Source organism: Hemiscyllium ocellatum, chromosome 10 (assembly GCF_020745735.1).
Source record: "Hemiscyllium ocellatum isolate sHemOce1 chromosome 10, sHemOce1.pat.X.cur, whole genome shotgun sequence".
NCBI classification, from domain to species: domain Eukaryota; kingdom Metazoa; phylum Chordata; class Chondrichthyes; order Orectolobiformes; family Hemiscylliidae; genus Hemiscyllium; species Hemiscyllium ocellatum.
Genome location: NC_083410.1, coordinates 64,657,195 through 64,678,511, shown reverse-complemented (window position 1 = coordinate 64,678,511; position 21,317 = coordinate 64,657,195). Strand labels below are relative to the sequence as shown.

At 42.1% G+C, this 21,317-nt stretch overlaps 1 protein-coding gene across 5 annotated transcripts in view; it reads left to right on the top strand.

Moving 5' to 3' along the window:
• usp34 (ubiquitin specific peptidase 34) overlaps positions 1-21,317 on the top strand; it is a 472,579-nt gene that overhangs the window by 427,034 nt on the left and 24,228 nt on the right. For all 5 annotated transcript variants that reach the window (XM_060831547.1, XM_060831550.1, XM_060831548.1 and 2 more), the window contains 4 exons: positions 1,202-1,359; positions 11,055-11,133; positions 18,422-18,548; positions 19,080-19,187. In XM_060831547.1, the coding sequence (XP_060687530.1) occupies positions 1,202-1,359; positions 11,055-11,133; positions 18,422-18,548; positions 19,080-19,187 (472 nt within the window). The remainder of the gene's footprint in view (positions 1-1,201; positions 1,360-11,054; positions 11,134-18,421; positions 18,549-19,079; positions 19,188-21,317) is intronic.

Here is a 21,317-nt window from a genome sequence, read left to right as displayed (position 1 = left end):
ATAAGATACCTACTCCTTGCATTAGTACATTGAGGATGAAATGCAGCTGTAGGAATTCTATATGGACCTGCAGAATTTTGCCTTGTGGACCCGCGTGGGCCAGCAATAACAGGATTACTGACATGCATAGATATCAGCATTGTGACTTTACAAGATCACAGAGATACCAGCTGCAGCAGGAGAGATCAAGAAAACTTAGATCTAGTCCAGAATTTAGAACAATTGTGCATTGACAGATTTAACAACATAGAAAACTTCAGAAAAGATACACTTTTTTTCAGTTAAGCCACTTATAAAATGCATTGTTCATGCAGGAGAAGTTTAAGAGTGAGCTGATTGACATGGAGCTATTGGAAATATTCATTGGTGTACATCAGTGCACAGACTAGTGCAATTCCCTTTGATGCATGCATCAAAAGCTGTGTTGCTTTTGGGGCTGAACATGCAAATAAGCTAAGGACAGGATGAAGCTGTGTGACCAACTATCATGTGAAGTCCAGCAGCGACATGCTAGGATTTGATTCAAAATAGCTATCTGTAACTGTAAGTACAGTTTGAGCTATTAAATAAAACTGTATGAGATTTGCAAGTAAATTGAATTCACGCTATTTAATCTGTGCTACTTAGCAACATTGCAAGAAATACAACAATGGCTGGATGTCATTTTTGCTTAAGAATGCATCTGTGAAACACATTGATGCATTTAGTTACATGAAAGGCATTATATTAAATTCTAAAATGATGACCTCTACCCATAAAAGAACCCAGGTAGCAGACATATGGAACACCACAGTCTGCAAGTTGCCCTCCAAGTATCTCGACATCCTGACTTGGAAATGTATCATCATTCCTTCGTTGTCACTGGGTCAAAATCCTGCAATTCTTTCCGCAGTAATGTGGTAAGTCAGCCTGGATCACATAGATTGCAGCAGTTCTAGAAAGTAACTCAACACCTTCTCAATGGCAGTTATGGATGGACAGAAAATGTTAATCTTGACAGTGATGCTCACATCCCAAGAATAAAAAGAACAAGTTGTTGTCATTCTGCTAATCAGTAATTTTATATAGCTAACTGATCAATGTCATTCGTAAAAATAGCTAAGTAAATGTGTTGTTGAGTTAATTTAGAAATGAGTTTCATTGTTTGCTGAACCATTGCTGTTCCAAACTAACTACTCTGTACTGTTTCATTATTATATAGGCTGTTGAAGAACTATTTAACCTTATGCAGCTGTTTGTAGCTCAGAGACAAGATATGAGAGAAGAGGAGTTGGAGGATGTTAAACAATTCAAGAAAACTACCATTAGCTGCTATTTGCGTTGTCTGGATGGACGTTCATGTTGGACTACACTTATTAGGTAGGAATGTCAATCAGAATAACAAAATACTTCTGAGCATTCAGTGTAAAGAATAAGCGTATGAACCTAGTTTATGGAGTAATTTTAATAAGTATAATATTGTGATGTGATTCTAGTAAATTTAATGCAAGGTTGATGAAATCTGAAAGACTGGTGATTAAAAGCAAAGTTGAAGATTTGAAGAATTTAGTTTTGTGATTACTCTAGAAAAAAAAATTTCTGTTATATGTTATGCGTGTTAGTGAGTTTGTTTTGTTTTTACTGTTCATACTTGCTGAAATTATTTACCCAGTTGTTGGTGTCCAAAAGAAGTGTAAATTCTATAATCTTAAATGTATGGGATTTAGCCTTTAGAATCATAGAGTTGTTGTGCATAGAAGGAGGCCATTTAACCCATCATTACCTGTATCAGCTCTTTGCAACAGCAACTCAATTCATACTTCTTGCTCACCTTTTTTCTGTAGTCTGACCATTTTTTTCTCTTTGGACAAAATCCCTTTGACCGACCAAGTTGAAGCTAAATTTTAAAATTTGGCAGCATGGTGGCTCAATGGTTAGAAATGCTGCTACACAGGGCCAGAGACCCAGGTTCAATTCCAGTGTGTAGAATTCGCATGTTCTCATCATAACTCTGTGGATTTCCTCCAGGTGCCCTGGTCTTCTCCCACCGTCCATAGGTGTGCAGGTAGTCAGGTTGGATCGACTAACCATGGTAAAATGCAGGGCCTCTGGGTAGAGGGACTGGGTCTGTGGCTGGGTTGGATGTCCTTCAGAGGTTCAGTGCAGATTCGATAGCCTCTTTCCGCAATGTAGGAATTCTTTTATTCTGTGAAGCTATTTCTGTCACAAACTCAGAAATTACATCAGAACCTGAATCAGCCATGGGTAAACAAAGATTTTCCCTCCACTATCATTTGTTCCTTTGTGACTAAAATCGATATTCTTTGTTTTCCAACTCTTCTACAAATTGGAACATTCTCTCCATCTATTCTGCCCTGTTTCACATGATTTTCAAACTTAATGTACTTTATTCAGTCTGATTGCAGTTTCAATTGCAGAAGAGGTCATTTCAAAGATTGTATGTTATCATTAAAGTAGATTTTAACAACAAGAATAGGTCATGAATATGAAGCACTAATTCTTAGACCTTGGATATTTCTGAATAAATTAAAAACCCATCCATTACAGTGTTCTTAGGCATAGTTGATGTCACTGGACTAGTTGGTGCAAGTTAAATTCATTTGCTAAATCAGGAGCACAAAACTGGTCTCTGTGGTGACAAAAATCCATCTGGTTCACTAATAATCTTCAGGAAGGGAATTTAACCATCCTCCTCCAGTCAGATCTACTTCTAACCCCAGACCTATAGAAATATGGTTGACTCTCAACTTTCCTCTGGCCTAGAAGCCACCTAAGTCAAGAATAATTAAGAATAGGCAACAACCTCTGGCCACTCGTACATCACCTGCATCCCATTTAAAATAAAAGGACAAAACAGTCATTACTAAATAATTTTTAACCTTTTCATCTTTGCTACTAAACCTGATTAATTCCTTTGTATATTTATATATTGTTGGATGAACTTATTGATGTTAGTCCAAAATTTGTCTTTTGCTTGTTTGCACTGTCACCTTACCCTGCTGTCTGATTTTAGATTGCTACTTTAAGATCATCTCCTAGTTTTTTTTTAAATTTGAAGGGTTAAAACTTTCTGCTATTTACTCTAGCACTAGGGCTGAGGCTCTTCATTATATTGGCTCAAGTGCTTGAAGCTATTCTCTGTGCTCCTGTATCTAAGAATGGAGCAGTACGGCACGGTGGCACAGTGGTTGGCACTGCTGCCTCACAGGGCCTAAGACCCGGGTTCAATTCCCGCCTCAGGTGACTGACTGTGTGGAGTTTGCACGTTCTCCCCATGTCTGCGTGGGTTTCCTCCCACAGTCCAAAGATGTGCGGGTCAGGAGAATTGGCCATGCTAAATTGCCCGTAGTGTTAGATAAGGGGTAAATGTAGGGGTATGGGTGGGTTGCGCTTCGACTTGTTGGGCCGAAGGGCCTGTTTCCACACTGTAAGTAATCTAATCTCAGTGTTCAATATGTGGTCTGAAGAGTGTTTTGTACAGTTTCACTGTGACTGCCTCTGACTTGTACTCAATTCTGGCAAATTTTCTAGCAAGTACCTGCTGTTTTCTACTCTTCTATCAATTGCTTTTTTTTACAATTTTATCCTAATTTTAAACCTAATTAATCATTAGAAATCTATACATTTTAGCAGTTGGAAAGTAATGTTTGAATATAATGTTTTCTGGAATGACTTGGTGTATGCATGCCCAAACTATCAAGATTGAAATCAAGACATAATTTGTGTTAAAGTCCAAGACAAAATGCTATTTTTTTGTTTTTATAATCTTGATCTGGACTACTACTACACTAATATTTCATGTTATTTCATTGAAAGCAATCAAACTCCATTTGCTGCCCATTGTCTGAAAATTTGAGTCTAGTTCTGGCATATCTTCTGACTTCTTCTCTGCTCTATTCGATGATTATTTCAGATCCTGTTCCTTCCAGCTGTTATTTGAGCAGTACTGTGATTATATCAGTATCTCTAATGCTTGAGAAAGGAATAAACTACTTCAGATGACAATTGAAGTGCAGCATCATCTCAGGTTCCACAATACTAATTGCTGTGAGGAAGGTAACTCAGCTGTGAGCAAGTAGAAAACTTTGATTAAGAGTTACAAAATGAGTGGGATTTGGCTCTTGACATTGATGCAGAAATTTGTTGTGAACATTGGCAAGTTATTTTATGTGGAACGATCTATCTGCAAAAAAATAATCCAGTCTAAAATAATCAGAATTGATTTATTTTCGAAATTGATAGGATACAGTACAGAAGGAGATCTTTTAGCTCGCCATGTTTGTGCCAGAATAATGCAAAACTCAGGTTAAAGTGATAGATGGAAAGAGTGACGATGCACTCCAGTCCTTTCCACTACTCAATGCATACCAGTCTCAAAATGCTTGAGGTACACCAGCAAACAGTGTTCCTTCTCCAAGGGCACCTAGCTGCAGACAAGCCCACAGAAAGGAAAAATGCATCCCTTTTACTGCTTCCGACCTGGACCCTTTGAATTTACCCAGGTTTGCATAATCAATCATGGGTCACCAATGAGAGAGGAATTACATTCTGTGAGGTACTGCTCCTCTAGTCACAAGGTATTTCTATCCTGAGCATGTTACCGTTGAGCCTTTCAGCAGCAAGCATGGGAGAAAAACAGTCTGTGGTTGGATAACTGGCTGGAAATTGAATGACGGCGCATCAGCTTGAGTGTCAGACCAGCAGCAGTGAGAAAGACTCCTAAGGGTGAAAAAGCAAGAGAAAGGTAGACTCAGAGAGAGAAGAGGGAGGTATTTGCGCATAGACTCAAAAGGTATGAGAGAGAGAAAAATATACAGTCTAAGGGGCTGGATATGTGAGAGAGAAGAGATGCATACACTCTGAGGAGTGAGAGGGAGAAAAACACTAACACAAACTGAAGGAACAAAAGTAGGCCATTTTGGACCCTTCAACCTGCTCAACCATTCCGTGACATCATGGCTGATCTGTTTGTGTTTCAACTTTAACTTTGCCATCTATTTCCAATAGCCTTTTGATTCCCTAACTTAACAAAAATCCCTCTACCTGCACCTTTAAAAATATTCAATCACCTTGCCTGCACTGCCTTCTGAGATACCGTTCCAAACTCTCAACCCTCAAGAAGAAATCTTTATTTCTGTCATAATGGGGTAACCCTTAATATTCTCTAGTCCCGGGCTCACCAAGAAGAAGAAGAAGCATAAGTTACTAACCAAATCGTCACGTGTGTTTGGAATTTTTTATCAACCAAGTTGCTCCTCACTTATCTGAACTCCAGCGAAACAAGCCGAGCCTGTCCAGTCTATCTTTGCAAGACAACCTGCCCATTCCAACTATCAACCTGGTGAAGTTCCTCTGACCTGCCTCTAATGCATTTGCATCCTCCTTTAAAATAAAGAGGCCGAAACAGTGCACAGTATTAAACATGTGGTGTCATGAGTGCCTGAAACATAATGTCCTTACTTTTATAAAAGCAAAGATTGAAGATGCTGGAAATCTGAAATGAAAATAAAGTGCTGGAGAAACCCAGCATGTTTGGCAGCATCTGTGGAGAGAGAATCAGAGTTAATATTTTGAGTTCAATATTTGTGTTCTTCAGAACTGGAAGGAGCTGGAAATGGTGTTTTTATCCTTTTTGATGGAAGGAGAGGAGGAATAAGTGGAACATATTGTGAGGTGGTGTTAGGTGTGATAATGGAGTGGACCAGGGTGTCATGGAATGCTGACCATGAAGGTGAGGGAAAGTTGTGTTTGGTGGTTGCATCCTGCTGGAGGTGGCAGAATGGTAAAGGATGATCCTTTTGAATATGGAGACTAACAGGTAGAAAGTGAGAAAAAGGGGAACTTTGTTATTAATCTGGGAGAGAGGGGAAGAGTTGGGCAAAATTGTAGGTGATGATTTGACTCATTTGAGTGCTGTGTCAGGAAGAAGGCGCATCCTTGATTTAAGGAAGAAAGAGGGCAGATCAGATGCACCTCAGTGGAATCTGGCATCATCAGAACCGATGCAATGAAACTGGGAGAATGGATCGGAATTCCTGCAGGATGCAGAATGTCAGGAATTATACACAAACAGAAGTTGCTGGAAAAACTCAGTTGGTCTGGCAGCATCTGTAAAGAAAAATCAGTGTTAGCATTTTGGGTCTGGAGATCCTTCCTCATAGGAGCAAGTGTAGTTGAGGTAGCTGAAGGAATTGATTGCTTTCCAGTAGTTATTGTAGTCAGCCCACACCCAGGAGTGGAAATGGTGAAGTCAAGAAAGGGAAGAGTCCAAGATGGACTCTCACCTTCTCAGTTGAAGGTGAAAGACAGATAGAAACTAGAAGCAAATCAAATTAACTTGTCTAATTCCAGATGAGAGTAGGGAGCAACATTGATGATATCATCGATGTATTGGAAAAAGATTTGTGGGTGAGACCTAGTTGTACTAGAACAAGGAATTTATCACATACCCCACAAAGAAGCAGTCACAATGGATATCCATAGCTGTGCGTTTGACTTGGAGCAAGTCAGACAAGTGAAAGGAAGAGTTGTACAAAGTGAGAATGAGATCAGCCAGGTAAATGGGGATTGTTCAGGCTTCAAGGAAGTGGAGAGCCTTCACACTATTCTGAGTGGGGCAAAGGAATTATATATCCATGATGAAGAGGAAGTGACTAGGACTGGAAACTGGAAATTCACAATCGCAGAAGTGCTAAAGCACAGAAGAAGCCATTTGACCCATTGTGTCTGCACCAGCTTCTCAAATGAGCATCATTTCCAAATGCCAAACTCTTGTCTCTTTATCATACCCTAACACATTATTTTTATCCAAATACTATCCAATATCAAATACAGAAAGTACGTAAAAGGTTTTAAAAAACTATTTTACTTAGAATTTGCAGCTTACAGCAACTGCTAAAGGAAAGGTAAACTGTTTTTCCTCAGACTTACACTAACTTTTACTGCCGAGTACAAACCGAGATCTCACTCATGAGAGGATCAAGAACCAGAGGGCACAAGTATAAAGTGCTACACAAAAGAAGCAAATACAAGATGAAAAACTTCTTGGTCGCCCAGCCAGTAGTGAGGGTCTGCAATGCACCACCTGTGGTGGAGGCAGGTTCAGTTGAGGCATTCATAAGGGGAGTACATGAAGGTTTAAATAGGAAAAAAGTGTGCAGAGTTTTGAGGAAAATAACTTTTTCCTGGTATCCTTGGAGAGCATGCAACTTTCTTCTGTACCTTCTAAACCTTTACAGATACATAGGTGCCATGGGGAATTGCATGCTTTATTTCCCCATCATGCTTTTGAATTAATTCTCCCCTTGTTTAACTACTTTTGTTTGTATTTTGTTATTGTTGCACTGCCTCAGTGAGCAGTGTTTGTAATTTGTTCTTGGGTACTTTATCAATTATTGATGGGCTTGCTTTTTAATATAAATAAGTCTCTCAAAGGGATCTTGTGACACCGATCCTGTCCCTGTCTCTGCTGAACAGATTGTTATTTAAAAAAATGTTTCCTGATAGGATTGGGGCGTGTAAAGAGTGATCTGTAAAAGAGTGCTCATTGTCTCCTTCTTTGCTGGACTATGAAATGTGAATAACCGGATGTGGAAGTCAGGCTAGCTCCAGCTTCCTCCTTTACTGAAGAAATATTTATCAAAGTAACACAAGGCATGGTCACATATCAGATCTCTTGTAGACTTAGGACCCAAAAACTTGAGATTGTAAGATGCCTCTTGCTGTCTGGTGTTTGGAGAATCGGGACGTGGCATTTGTCTTGAAGTGTGTGGTTTTCCTCTGTATCTCTGTCAGGTGGATATTCCCCCCCCCCCCCAAAAGCCAGCAGCCACATCCACAGGCCCAGATGCTGACTGCATACCTACGGAATTTGATGCGGGAATGGGGTGAAGGGAAGGGGCAGCAGCATTATGCTTTGCCTCCTAAGTTGTTTGGCCTGTTTTCTTCTGTACTGCCTTACTTCCTCACAGGCGGAAAAAGGTGCAGCATGTATGTAACTGCCTCATTGATGGTCGATGTGGGATGACCCTATTAAATTGGAGTAAAAAGTGAGGTCTGCAGATGCTGGAGATCAGAGCTGAAAATGTGTTGCTGGTTAAAGCACAGCAGGTCAGGCAGCATCCAAGGAACAGGAAATTCGACGTTTCGGGCCAAAGCCCATCATCAGGATTATTAAATTGGATCCAAGCCAGATGGTGAAATAGGGAACAAAACTTCGAGCTTATCCATAATAGAATTATTCATTGATACGTCTTACAGATTTCTGAAGAAAATCTCTGCTCAACCTCCAGTTTCCCTCTAGTCCCATTTCTTACTTTTTTGAAAACACATTAGTTAAAAAACATACCAAAGTTAGTTGGCTGAAAGTCCTTTAAGGGAGACTAACAAATACAGAACTTCAAAGGAAATTTGCAGAATTAAATCAGTGTTATTCTTTGAGATGATGAAGAACTCCAGCCCCTGCTATAATCACCGTTCATAAAAATTTTGAAGTGTGCCAATGGCCACTACATACTCCTTTTTCAAGATCACCTGGATGTGGATATAATCATGAGAGAGGGGAAGACGTTTGGGTCCATCGATGCTCTCCATGTCTAGGATCTGTTATAGCCTCAATGGCCAAATCCAGACCACCCTATTCTGAGCAGGTGGCCAAAACGAAGGAACATGGGGCTGAAGTTCAGCCAGAAATTAAGAAACCGATCTTCAAATAATGAAAAGAGGACTATAGTCAAGTGCGGTCCATGTATACTGGCACTGTTCAAGGTCGCAAAAAGAAAGTGACCTGGGAGACCATGGAGTTGCTTTATAGGACTGCTGCATGCAACACTATCCAAGCCAAATCCTCAAAGTCTAAGGAGAGGACCCCCACCACTTCCCAATAGCAGAAAGACATGGCACAGCATGTCCAGATGGTTGACAAGGTCAAGTAAGTAGAGGATATGCAGCAACAACGTATACAGAAAACTCGTCTATGCAAAGCAGATTGACACCAAGGGAACTTCTCAAATTGTGGGACTGGCTTTCCTGGAACCAATATGTAATTCTCTCTAAATGAAGATCACCTCAGGTGAGAGTTCACCACATGCTTGAGCCACTGAGAGATCAAAAGTGTAGTCATGGCCAAGCACAACCCTTCTGGCTGACTTTGTCTGCAAACTGAAATCTGCAAATGCACATCATGGAAATTCTGGCAACATCTACCCTGCCATTCTGCATTCAGCGTGATCCCTCACGCTGATCACCTAAACAGCCTGAGTCGTCATCCTGCCAGACATGTGAATCTGACTTGGTGAAAGTGCACATTCCTGAAAGATGGTTCCCCGATGCAATCTGCTATCCCTAATGGGATAGAGTTTGTAGTTGAAGCAACCTTATTCCTAACTTTGGGTAAGGTCCTGGTAAAAGACAAGCAGTTCCTGCAAGTCACTGAGATCTATAAGGTCTGTGACCAGGAACTGCCAGTCGTAGTTGAAGCCTTGCTCCTGGAAAAAATATATTGCCACTACATGATAGTATAGAGGGGGCTTTACATAAAAATATGCAGCATAGTCTGCAGGTGCAAAATTGTCACCTGAATGCAAAGGCATACCAACGCCTGACTCCATAAGTGGGAGGTTCAGATATACAGCAACCTTCTGTTCTGGAAGAAGTCAGTGAGAATCTTCTGTGTCTTGGTGACAAACTCTGGAAGATATCAGAGTGGCTACACTGATACCACAATATGACAGCCATCAGTTGGTTTATGGTCAGCATTCAGAGTATCCTGTCCAGCACACTAGTTGAGTGGTGATTTTGACTTCCAGCTCTTGTCAGTGCACTGCTCAGACACCACCTTCAGGTCTGAGGTAGATTCTCATGTTGAGATAATAGTAGTGCTACAGGCAAAAGTCTTGACCTCCTCTGGCAGGGGTGTCCATTCACCACTGACCGACAAGATTCCCTGGTTGATTCTGGCAGAGGATGCTGTAGAATAGATTTCCTGGCCCTCATGTAGCCACCACAGATCATTTTGAGCTGGGGAAAATGAAGAGCACAAATTAATGTAAGCTGAAAAGAAGACCTCCAACCCTGACCAGCACAGAGCAAATCCCACCAACACCTCCACAAGATGTGCAGGAGTGAGTGAATAAGTACCAAGTGAGTTTCAAATGCAGAGGAGTGTTATGTGATGCATTTCAGTAGAAAGAACACTAAAAGACAATATAAAGTGCAGGTATAATTCTAAATGAATACAAGAGCAAAAAGAGATGGTTATGTATGTGTACAAATTATTGGCAGGATAGGTTGCTTAACCTTTGGCATTATCTACCATATTTATCATGTTCTTCTCATATTTGTCAAAAACATGAGTTTGTGAAGTACCTGTTAATTGCAGATTCTTCAAGTTTATAATTAATCCCAATTAACCTCAATGAATTTACTCTAATAGGTAGACTATTTTGTTGGAGAATTATTGTCTTTCATCACACCCTATCACTTTACCCATACCATTCCATACTCTGTGATTCTTTCTTTGATATAATACGAAATCCTGAGGTTTAAGTAATCACGTGCTATTCTTAACAATATCATAACTATTCCCTAACAATTAGCCTTTCATCCATACTGCTACATTTCCTTCTATTTCATACTAGCTGTTTTTCTAACTAGTTGCTTGATGAATTAATAAGTCTTCTGAAAATTCCATGTACAGCATATTAATTGCATTTCCATTATCTACTATCTCGAGGAAACACTTAAATTAGTTAAACAGGAGTTTCCATTTACCAATCTCTACTGATCTTGCTTGATAAACTCATGCCTTTCAAGTATTCACCATTTTATTTTGAATAGTTGATTCAAAGGCCGTGACGAGCTGGTGAAGTACACTGAGGAAGTAGCTGGTGATTAAGTGGGTGATTATATGTATTGGTGATGAATATTGCCAGAAATAATAACAAAGCTGATCGAACAGTAAATAATCTGTTGTGATTTCCATCATTTGTGTTTATTGCACTACACAACAATTAGGTAGAACATTCCATCAATGGTGCCTTCTTTCATTATTACAGTGCCTTCAGAATTCTTCTAGAAACTGATGAAGACAGGCTGCTTGTTGTTTTCAATCGGGGTCTAATTCTGATGACAGAGGTAAATAAATTAGTTCTTTTTACTCCTTTATGTTATGGTTTTTTGTAAGACATTTGGCTTGAGGTATTCATTGTTTGCTAGTTTAAGATGGAATAGACAGTGTATATTTGATTGAACTTCAGTTTATATTTTTAAAAATATTATGTACACCTATTACAAAGTAAAAAATGAGGTCTGCAGATGCTGGAGATCACAGCTGCAAATGTGTTGCTGGTCAAAGCACAGCAGGTCCTATTACAAACTACAGTATATACTTTTTCTTGAAATCTCAAAATAGTAAAGATGTTTTACTTGTGCTAACCTCGCCACAATATTATATTCATATGCAGTTGCTCATTTTTAGTATTTTGGAAAATTACTGAAGAACTATTAGTTGGTGGCTTTAGTTTAACTGCAAAAATTTCAGGCAGAAATATATTTGTAAGTAAACTAATGTGTGTTTCTGTTAAATTGTGTTCAAAGGAAATGATAATGTTGTGATCTTCCTTATGATAATCCAGAGGCTTAGACCTTTTGCTCAAAGAACATTTGTTCAAATCTCCCACCATGGCAACTGGAAGAATTTATATTCAATTAATAAGTGTGGAATGAAAAACCAGTCTCGGTACTTTTTTTTTGTCAGTTCATTTGTTCAATGGATGTGATTGCCAACAAGACCAGCATTTACAGCTAATACCTAATTGTCCTTGAGAATTTGGTGGTGAGCTGCCTTCCTAAACCTTGCAAACTATGTTGCACAGATATCAGCACAGTATTGCTGAAAGGAGAGTGTATGGGTGAAGGTGTTTCCATCATCTGTTCTTATTCTTCTGGATGATTGACATTGTAGGTTTGCTGAAGGAGATATTGCAAGTTGTTGCAGTTGCCTCATATGCTCTACTGCCGCTGTATGTCAGTATAGGGTGAATGTGTAAGTTGATAAAAGAATTGCTGGTCAGGCTGACTGCTTTATCCTGGAATTGAGCTGTTTGAATGTTATTGGGCAATGCTCATCCAGGCAAATGAAACCAGGTGGGCCAGCTGGCATCAAACAAAGCACTGAAAAAAAACAACAGCAAACTTGGGTCACTGTTCCTTCACTGTCCTGGAACTCCCTCCCTAACGGCATTGTGGGTATACTGACTCAAAACGGACTGCAGCAGTTCAAGAGGGCAGCTCTCCACTACCTTCTCAAGGACAACTAAGGATGGATAGACGTATTGGCTCAGCCAGTGAAGCTTACATCCCATAAATAAAACTTGAGAATATTCTACCAAACTCCAGACCTATGAATAAAAGATGATGGGTACACTTTGGGAAGTCAGGAAGTCGAATTACTTGTTACAAAATTCCTATTCTTGGATGGTAGGAGTGATAGAAGGTAGAGTAGGTAATTTGTGCTTTTTGTCAACAGGACATACCTAAGTATTTTTCTCATTGCCTAGTAGATGTCCTTGTTGTAATAGAACTGTCTGGTTAGGTGACTTAGCTTGATCTGCAGATTAGTCATAGAGTCAGATGTATAGCATGGAACAGATCCTTCGGTCTAACTCATCCATGCCAAGCAGATAAAATACAGTCTTTCCTGCTGCTACCATTTATTGTGCCTGCTCACAACCTTTCCTGTATTGAGCCATTTATCACATCTGAAAGGCCATTTAGTTCAAGAATAATTAGGGGCATCCAACAAATTGTTGGTTTTACCAGTAATCTCCACATCCCACAAAAAAATGTATAATATTGATCATTCATCCACCATGTTAAATATTAATTCAATCCACTGACAGCTTATAGGCAATGGTGTGTAAAATCTTTAATGTACAGCAAGAATTCCTCTAAACTGCAATGACATCATCTTCCAAGCCCAGGACCTCTACCACTATAAGTTCAAGGATTGCAGATGCATGGGATCACCACCTGCAGGCCCCCTCAAAGTCTCACCACTATTTTGTTGTCACTGGGTCAGAATCCTGGAACTCCTTCTCTAACAGCCCTATGGGTCCAGCTCTATTATATCGATTGCAGCAGGCCGAGATGATTCATACCACCATCTTGAGGGAATTACTGATGAGTTGTAAATGCTGGCCTTGCCAGCGATACTTGCATCCAATAAACCAATAACAGAGAAAACATGTACAATCAGTTAGATGGAATTGAATGTTTTGGCTTATTTGATGAATCTCCACCCATATGCAACAGATAATAAAACAAATTAAGTTTCTTTTGAGCTATGCATGTTCCTAGCTAATCCTAAGGTTTAGAGATATGCCAGACAACAACACATCATATTGAGCTTGCCAAAGCAGCTAACAACCAGTGACCTTCAATCCATACTTTGTGAACATTAAGAAAGTATCCTAAGTAATCAATTGAAAACAAAGCTTCATTTTTAAAATGTTTTCAGTGCATCCTAATCAATAAATTGTGGTTATTTTTTGCTAAATAACCTTTTGAGATTAGTTTCATTGGCCATTCCTGTAAACAGACTTTGGGTTCCATCAAATCTTTTGCTCTCATTGCATTTAGATGGGTGCTTGTCTAACAAAACACCTTCTTTGAGAAGGTGACCAAACAGGTGGATGAGCGTAAAGCGGTTGATGTGGTGCTTATGGATTTTCAGTAAGGCATTTGATAAGGTTCCCCACGGTAGGCTATAGCACAAAATACAGAGGGATGGGATTGAGGGTTTTTTAGTGGTTTGGATAAGAATTTGGGCTAGCTGAAAGAAGACAGAGGGTGGTGGTTGATGGGAAATATTCATCCTGGAATTCAGTTACTAGTGGTGTACCTCAAGGATCTGTTTTGGGGCCACTGTTTGTCATTTTTATAAAAGACCTGGATGGGTTTGTAAATTTGCGGATGACAGTAAGGTCGGTAGAGTTGTGGGTAGTGACGAAGGATGTTGTAGGTTACAGAGGGACTTGGATAAGTATCAGAGCTGGGCTGAGAGGTGGCAAATAGAGTTTAATGCAGAAAAATGTGAGATGATTCACTTTGGAAGGAATAACAGGAATGCAGAGTACTGGGCTGATAGTCAGATTCTTGGTAGTGTAGATGAGCAGGGAGATTTCAGTGTCCAGGCACATAGAGCCTTGAAAGTTGCCACCCAGGTTGATAGGGTTGTTAAGAAGCCGTACAGTGTGTTAGCTTTTATTGGTAGAGAGATTGAATTTCGGAACCAGCTGTACAAAACTCTGGTACAGCCACACTTGGGGTATTATGTACAGTTCTGGTCCTCTCATTATAGGAAGGATGTGGAAGCTTTGGAAAGGGTTCAGAGGAAATTTACTAGGATATTGCCTGGTATGGAGGGAAGGTCTTATGAGGAAAGGCTGAGGGACTTGAGGCTGTTTTTGTTAGAAGAAGGTTGAGAGGTGACTTAATTAAGACATACAGGATAGTCAGAGGGTTAGATAGGTTGGACACTAAGAGCCTTTTTCCTAGATGGGGCTGGCTAGCACAAGGGGACGTAGTTTTAAATTGAGGGGTGATAGATATAGGACAGATGTCAAGAGGTAGTTTCTTTACTCCGTAGTAGGAGCGTGGAATGCACTGCCTGCAACAGTGGTAGACTCACCAACTTTAAGGGCAATTAAATGGTTATTGGATTGGCATATAGGCGAGAATGGAATAGTGTAGGTTAGATAGGCTTCAGATTGGTTCCACAGGTCGGCGTAACATCGAGGGCCGAAGGATCTGTACTGTGATGTAATGTTATGTGTTCTAAAATTAACGATGTTGGGGAGCTATTTTATTGGAAAATGCAGCAATAATGTTTCACTAGGTATGTTGGTAGCAATTTGTCTGCTTTATCTGTGATTGTATTAAATTGGCCATAATTTAGGACAGCATGGTTCGCACTGCTGCCTCACAGCAACAGGCCAGCCTTGGGCGACTGTCTGAGTGAAATTTGCACATTCTCCCCTTGTCTGCGTGAGTTTTCTCTGGGTGTTCTGGTTTCGTCTCACAGTCTAGAGATTTGCAGGTTAGATGAATTGGCCATGCTAAATAGTGGAAAGGAGAAAGTGAGGACTGCAGATGCTGGAGATCAGAGCTGAAAATGTGTTGCTGGAAAAGTGCAACAGGTCAGGCAGCATCCAAAGAGCAGGAGAATCGACGTTACGGGCATAAGCCCTTTTTCAGGAATGAGGAAGGTGTGCCAAGCAGGCTAAGATAAAAGGTAGGGAGGAGGGACTTGGGGGAGGGGTGTTGGGAATGCAATAGGTAGAAGGAGATTAAGGTGAGGGTGATAGGCAGAGAGGGGGCGGGGGTGGAGAGGTCGGGAAGAAGATTGCAGGTCAAGAAGGTGGTGCTGAGTCCGAGGGTTGGGACCGAGATAAGGTGGGGGGAGGGGAAATGAGGAAGCTGGAGAAATCTGCATTCATCCCTTGTGGTTGGAGGGTTCCTGGGCGGAAGATAAGGCACTCTTCCTCCAGGTGTCGTGTTGCCATGGTGTGGCGATGGAGGAGGCCAAGGACCTGCATGTCCTTGGCGGAGTGGGAGGGGGAGTTAAACTGTTCAGCCTCAGGGCGGTTGGGTTGGTTGGTGCGGGTGTCCCAGAGGTGTTCTCTGAAACGTTCCGCAAGTAGGCGGCCCGTCTCCCCAATGTAGAGGAGGCCGCAGCGGATGCAGTAAATGATGTGTGTGGAGGTGCAAGTGAATTTTGTGATGGATATGGAAGGATCCCTTGGGGCGTTGGAGGGAAGTGAGGGGGGAGGTGTGGGCGCTAGTTTTGCATTTCTTGCGGTTGCAGGGGAAGGTGCTGAGAGTGGAGGTGGGTTGGTGGGGGGTGTGGACCTGACGAGGGAGTCACGGAGGGAGTGGTCTTTCCGGAGCGCTGATAGGGGAGGGGAGGGAAATATGTCCTTGGTGGTGGGGTCTGTTTAGAGGTGGCGGAAATGACGAAGGATGATACGCTGTATCTGGAGGTTGGTGGGTGGTAGGTAAGGACCAGTGGGGTTCTGTCCTGATGGCAATTGGAGGTGCGGGGTTCAAGGGCAGAGGAGCAGGAAGTGAAGGAGATGCGGTGGAGAGCATCGTCTGAGGGGAAATTGCGGTCTTTGAAGAAGGAGGCCATCCTCCTCCTACTGCCCCCTTGACCATGACCCCACCTGTCACCACCAAATCATCATCTCCTAGACCATCCATAACCTCATCACCTCAGTGCATCTCCCATCCCCTGCGTCCCACAACCCTGCACTGCCCGTTTCTACCTCCTGCCCAAAATCCACAAGCCTGACTGCCCTGGCCGACCCATTGTCTCAGCCTGCTCCTGCCCCACCGAACTCATCTCTGCATACCTCGACACGGTCCTGTCCCCCTTAGTCCAAGAACTCCCCACCTATGTTCGGGACACCACCCACGCCCTCCACCTCCTCCATGATTTTCACTTCCCCAGCCCCCAATGCCTTACATTCACCGTGGACATCCAGTCCCTATACACCTACATTTCCCCATCACGAAGGCCTCAAAGCCCTCCGCTTCTTCCTTTCCCGCCGACCCAACTAGTACCCTTCCACTGACACCCTCCTTCGACAGACTGAACTGGTCCTCACTCTGAACAACTTCTCTTTCCAATCCTCCCACTTCCTCCAAACCAAAGGAGTAGCCATGGGCACCTGCATGGGCCCCAGCTATGCCTGCCTCTTCGTCAGATATGTGGAACAGTCCATCTTCCGCAGCTACACTGGCACCACCACCACCACCACCACCACCCCCCCCCAACCTTTTCCTCCGCTACATCGATGACTGTATCAGCGCTATCTCATGCTCCCACAAGGAGGTTGAACAGTTCATCCACTTTATTAACACCTTCCACCCCGACCTCAAATTTACCTGGACCATCTCAGCCTCCTCCCTCCCTTTCCTAGACCTCTCCATTTCTATCTCGGGCAACCGACTCAACGCGGACCGACCGACCAACCAACTATAAACCGACCAACTCTCACAGCTACCTAGATTACACCTCCTCCCACCCTGCCCCCCTGTAAAAACACCATCCCATATTCCCAATTCCTTCGCCTCCGCTGCATCTGCTCCCAGGAGGACCAATTCCAATACCGTACAGCCCAGACAATTTCCCCTCAGATATGGTTGACAATGCTCTCCACTGCATCTCCTTCACTTCCCGCTCCTCTGCACTTGAATCCCGCCCCTCCAATTGCCACCAGGACAGAACCCCACTGGTCCTTACCTATCACCCCACCAACCCCCAGATACATCATATCATCCTTCGTCATTTCCGCCACCTCCAAACAGACCCCACCACCAATGATAAATTTCCCTCCCCTCCCCTATCAGCGTTCTGGGAAGACCACTCCCTCACGTCTCTCTCGTCAGATCCACACCACCCACCAACCCAACCTCCACTCCCGGCACCTTCCCCTGCAACCGCAAGAAATGCAAACTTGCGCCCACACCTCACCCCTCACTTCCCTCCAACGCCCCAAGGGATCCTTCCATATCCATCACAAATTCACCTGCACCTCCACACACCTCATTTACTGCATCCGCTGCACCCGATGCGGCCTCCTCTTCATTGGGGAGACAGGCTGCCTACATGCGGAATGTTTCAGAGAACACCACTGGGTCACCCGCACCAACCAACCCAACCGCCCTGTGGCTGAACACTTTAACTCCCCCTCCCACTCCGCCAAGGGCATGCAGGTCCTTGCCTCCTCCATCGCCAGACCATAGCAACATGACGGCTGGAGGAAGAGCGCCTCATCTTCTGCCTAGGAACCCTCCAACCACAAGGGATGAATGCAGATTTCTCCAGCTTCCTCATTTCCCCTCCCCCTACCTTGTCTCAGTCCTAACCCTCAAACTCAGCAGCACCTTCCTAACCTGCAATCTTCTTCCTGGCCTCTCCGCCTTCACCCCCTCTCCAGCCTATCACCCTCATCTTAATCTCCTTCCACCTATCACATTCCCAGCACCCCTTCCCCAAGTCCCTCCTCCCTACCTTTTATCTTAGTCTGCTTGGCACACCCTCCTCATTCCTGAAGAAGGGCTTATGCCTGAAACGTCAATTCTCCTGCTCCTTGGATGCTGCCTGACCTGCTGTGCTTTTCCAGCAACACAAATTTCCATGCTAAAGAGTGTTCAGGCATGAGGAGGTTAGGTGCATTAGTCAGGGGAAATGTAGAGTAATAGGTTAGGGGGATAATTCTGGATGGGATACTCTTCAGAGAGTCTGTGTAGACTTGTTGCCTGTTTCCATGCTGTAAGGTTTCTATGATTCTACAGTAATTATTTTAGCTTCAAGAAATCAAAACATATGTTTCTAATTTTCTTTTTAATTTTTTAGTCTTTTAATACTTTGCACATGATGTACCATGAGGCTACAGCTTGCCATGTGACTGGCGACTTGGTGGAGCTTCTCTCTATTTTCTTATCTGTTCTGAAATCTACACGTCCATATTTGCAGCGGAAAGGTCTGTTGACTTTTGGTGTTTTTTATTCGACTAATTTTGAATTTTTTGTTTGTGTAAGAGTTCCTTAACTGTCTCAGAAGGTTCTCTAATGTAAGTGTAATGTTTTTAATGGATTATTTTAAATGCATTCTATCATGCCCTTCATATGTGAAGGTTGGAAATGCCAAGAACGAAATTTACTATTGATATTTGACAACCGTTTTTTCAAAAATAGTATTTGGAGTGTGGAGGCTTTTAACAAAATTTTAAATTTTCACCTTTTGACATTGCAGCTAACATAAGATGTCCATATTAGCACAATAGAATATTGTTTCCTACTAGGACACGCAACTCGATCTTTGATTTTGTATCTTTATACTCATTATCATTGTTTTGTTTTCGTGTTTTGTGTTTTAATATATTTCTTGAATACTTTGTCGTCCTCCTCTTGCTGTATGGTACTAATTTTGTTACCAACAAAATAATGTCTCATTTTAGAAAAAATTTGCAACTTTCAATTTCACACTTTTTTTTTAAACTTTATATTTACAGATGTTAAGCAAGCCTTGATCCAGTGGCAGGAAAGAATCGAATTTGCTCACAAGCTTCTCACATTATTGAATTCCTATAGTCCGCCAGAACTTCGAAATGCCTGTATAGGTAATAATACCATGAGATTAAACTTCAGCAACTAAATAAATTTACATTGGATCCAGATAAACTACAAATTCCAAAGTTAATATCATGCTGTGTTCAATTGACAAGTTGCTGCAGGGGCTGTTGTTAATGTCAACTTTTACTAGCAAAAACTGACTAGGTCAGCATGGACGAGTTGGACCGAAGGTCTCTTTCCATGCTGTACATCTCTATGACCCCATAAACATCTCTTCTTGAATGGTTAGAGAATCCTGCACGAAATGACTGGCCATTTTCACCAAAATATTTGCTTGGTAGTAAACAGCATTTATCATTCAGCAATGCAAGTCTCTTGATTGCTTTAGGAATTTCTTTTATGTGTTCACAAAATGTGATCAGCACCAGCGAGGTCAGCACTTATTGCCTGTTCCTAATGGCCATTGAGAAGGTGGGGATTAGCTGCCTTCTTGAACCATTGCTGTCCATATAGTGTAAGATGTAAGATTCAGTGTTTTCACTCAGCCACAGTGAAAGAATAGCAGAATTAGTTCCAAGTTAGGATGGTATGTGTGGAACTTGTAGGTGGTAGTGTCCCCATGCATCTACTGCCCTTGTCCTTCTATGTGTTAGAGGGTTTGGAAAGAACCCTGGCTAATTGCTGCAATGTATCCTATGAATGCTCCATACTGCTGCCTCTGTACATCAGTGGTAGAGGGAGTAAATAAGGTAGTGAACAGTGTGCCAATAAAGCAGGCTGCTTTGCCCCAAGTAGAATCAAGAGTCTTGAATGTTGTTGGAGCTGCACTTATCCAAGAAAGTATTCTGTCACATTTATGACATGTACTTTGTTGACTGTGGATCAGGAGGTGAGTTATTTATCACAGAACTTACAGCCCTGACCTGCTATTACCATCATTATATTTATATTGGTTTCTGGCCAGCATATTGCTAGTGGGGGATTCAGCAATGGCAATACAATTGAGTATCTTGGGGAAATAGTTAGTTATTGGAGATTATTGTTTCCTGATACTTGTTTTTCTTTTACTCGTTCCTGAGATGGGGTATCGCTGGTTAGGCAAACATTTAATGCCGATCCCAAATTACCCTAGTGGTGGTGAGCTTCCTCCATGAACTGCTGTAGCCCTTGGGGTGTAGGTTCAACCGTGATGCTGTTATGGAGTTCCAGGATTTTGACGCAGCAACAGTGAAGGAATGGTGATATGGTTTCAAGTTAAAACAGTGTGTGGCTTAAAAGGGTGCTTGCAGGTGGTGATGTTCCATTTGCTGCATTTATCCTTTTGAGTGGTAGATGTTGTGAATTTGGAAGATGCCATCAAAGGAAGCTTAGAAGTTTGCGACAGTGCACCTTGTAGATGGGATGCCAATCAACTCAACTGTTTTGTCCTGGGTAATGTCAAGCCGCAGTCTTGAGTATTTGTTTGCAGTGTTGGCCTGTGCCTTGAAGAAGGTGGACAGGTAACAGGGAGTTGGGAAGTGAGTTTCACATGTTAGAATTAGCGAGTTTTGAGAAGACTTGTAACTGAGGTTGAGGTTCTGAATGTAAGCCTGCTCGCTGAACTAGAAGGTGGCTCACTGATGATGTTACCAAGTATGGTGACAAAACGTCTGAAAATAACCCTTCCAGCTCAGTGAGCAAACTTACATCCAGGACATGTTAGAATTCCTAGCCTCTAAGTTTGGGAGAGTTTAGAAGGTGCTGGCATGTGAAACTGAAACTGGGTGAGAATGCTGCTGAAGGAAGTGGCATGCATGTTATTTACTTCTCATTAGACTAAGCCTTGTTGTTGTCCAGTACTTGCTGCATATGGACTGAATGGATCATAGAATTGTGAATGGTGCTGAACAGTGTATAGTTATTAGTGAACATCCTCACTCCTCTTATGATGGAGGAAATGTCATTGATGAAACAACTGAAGATGGTCAGATCTTGTAAACTACACTGAGGAACTGATACGTCAGTGTTCCAAGACTAAAATGATTGACCTCCAACAGCATTTAATCAAGAACAAGAGTAGTTCACTTGGTCCTCTAAGCCTGCTCTGCCATTCAACAAGATTATGGCTGATCTGGTTTTAATTCCAAAGCTACCTTCCTGTGCACTTCTGATGATTGTTCATACTCTTTGCATCCAAG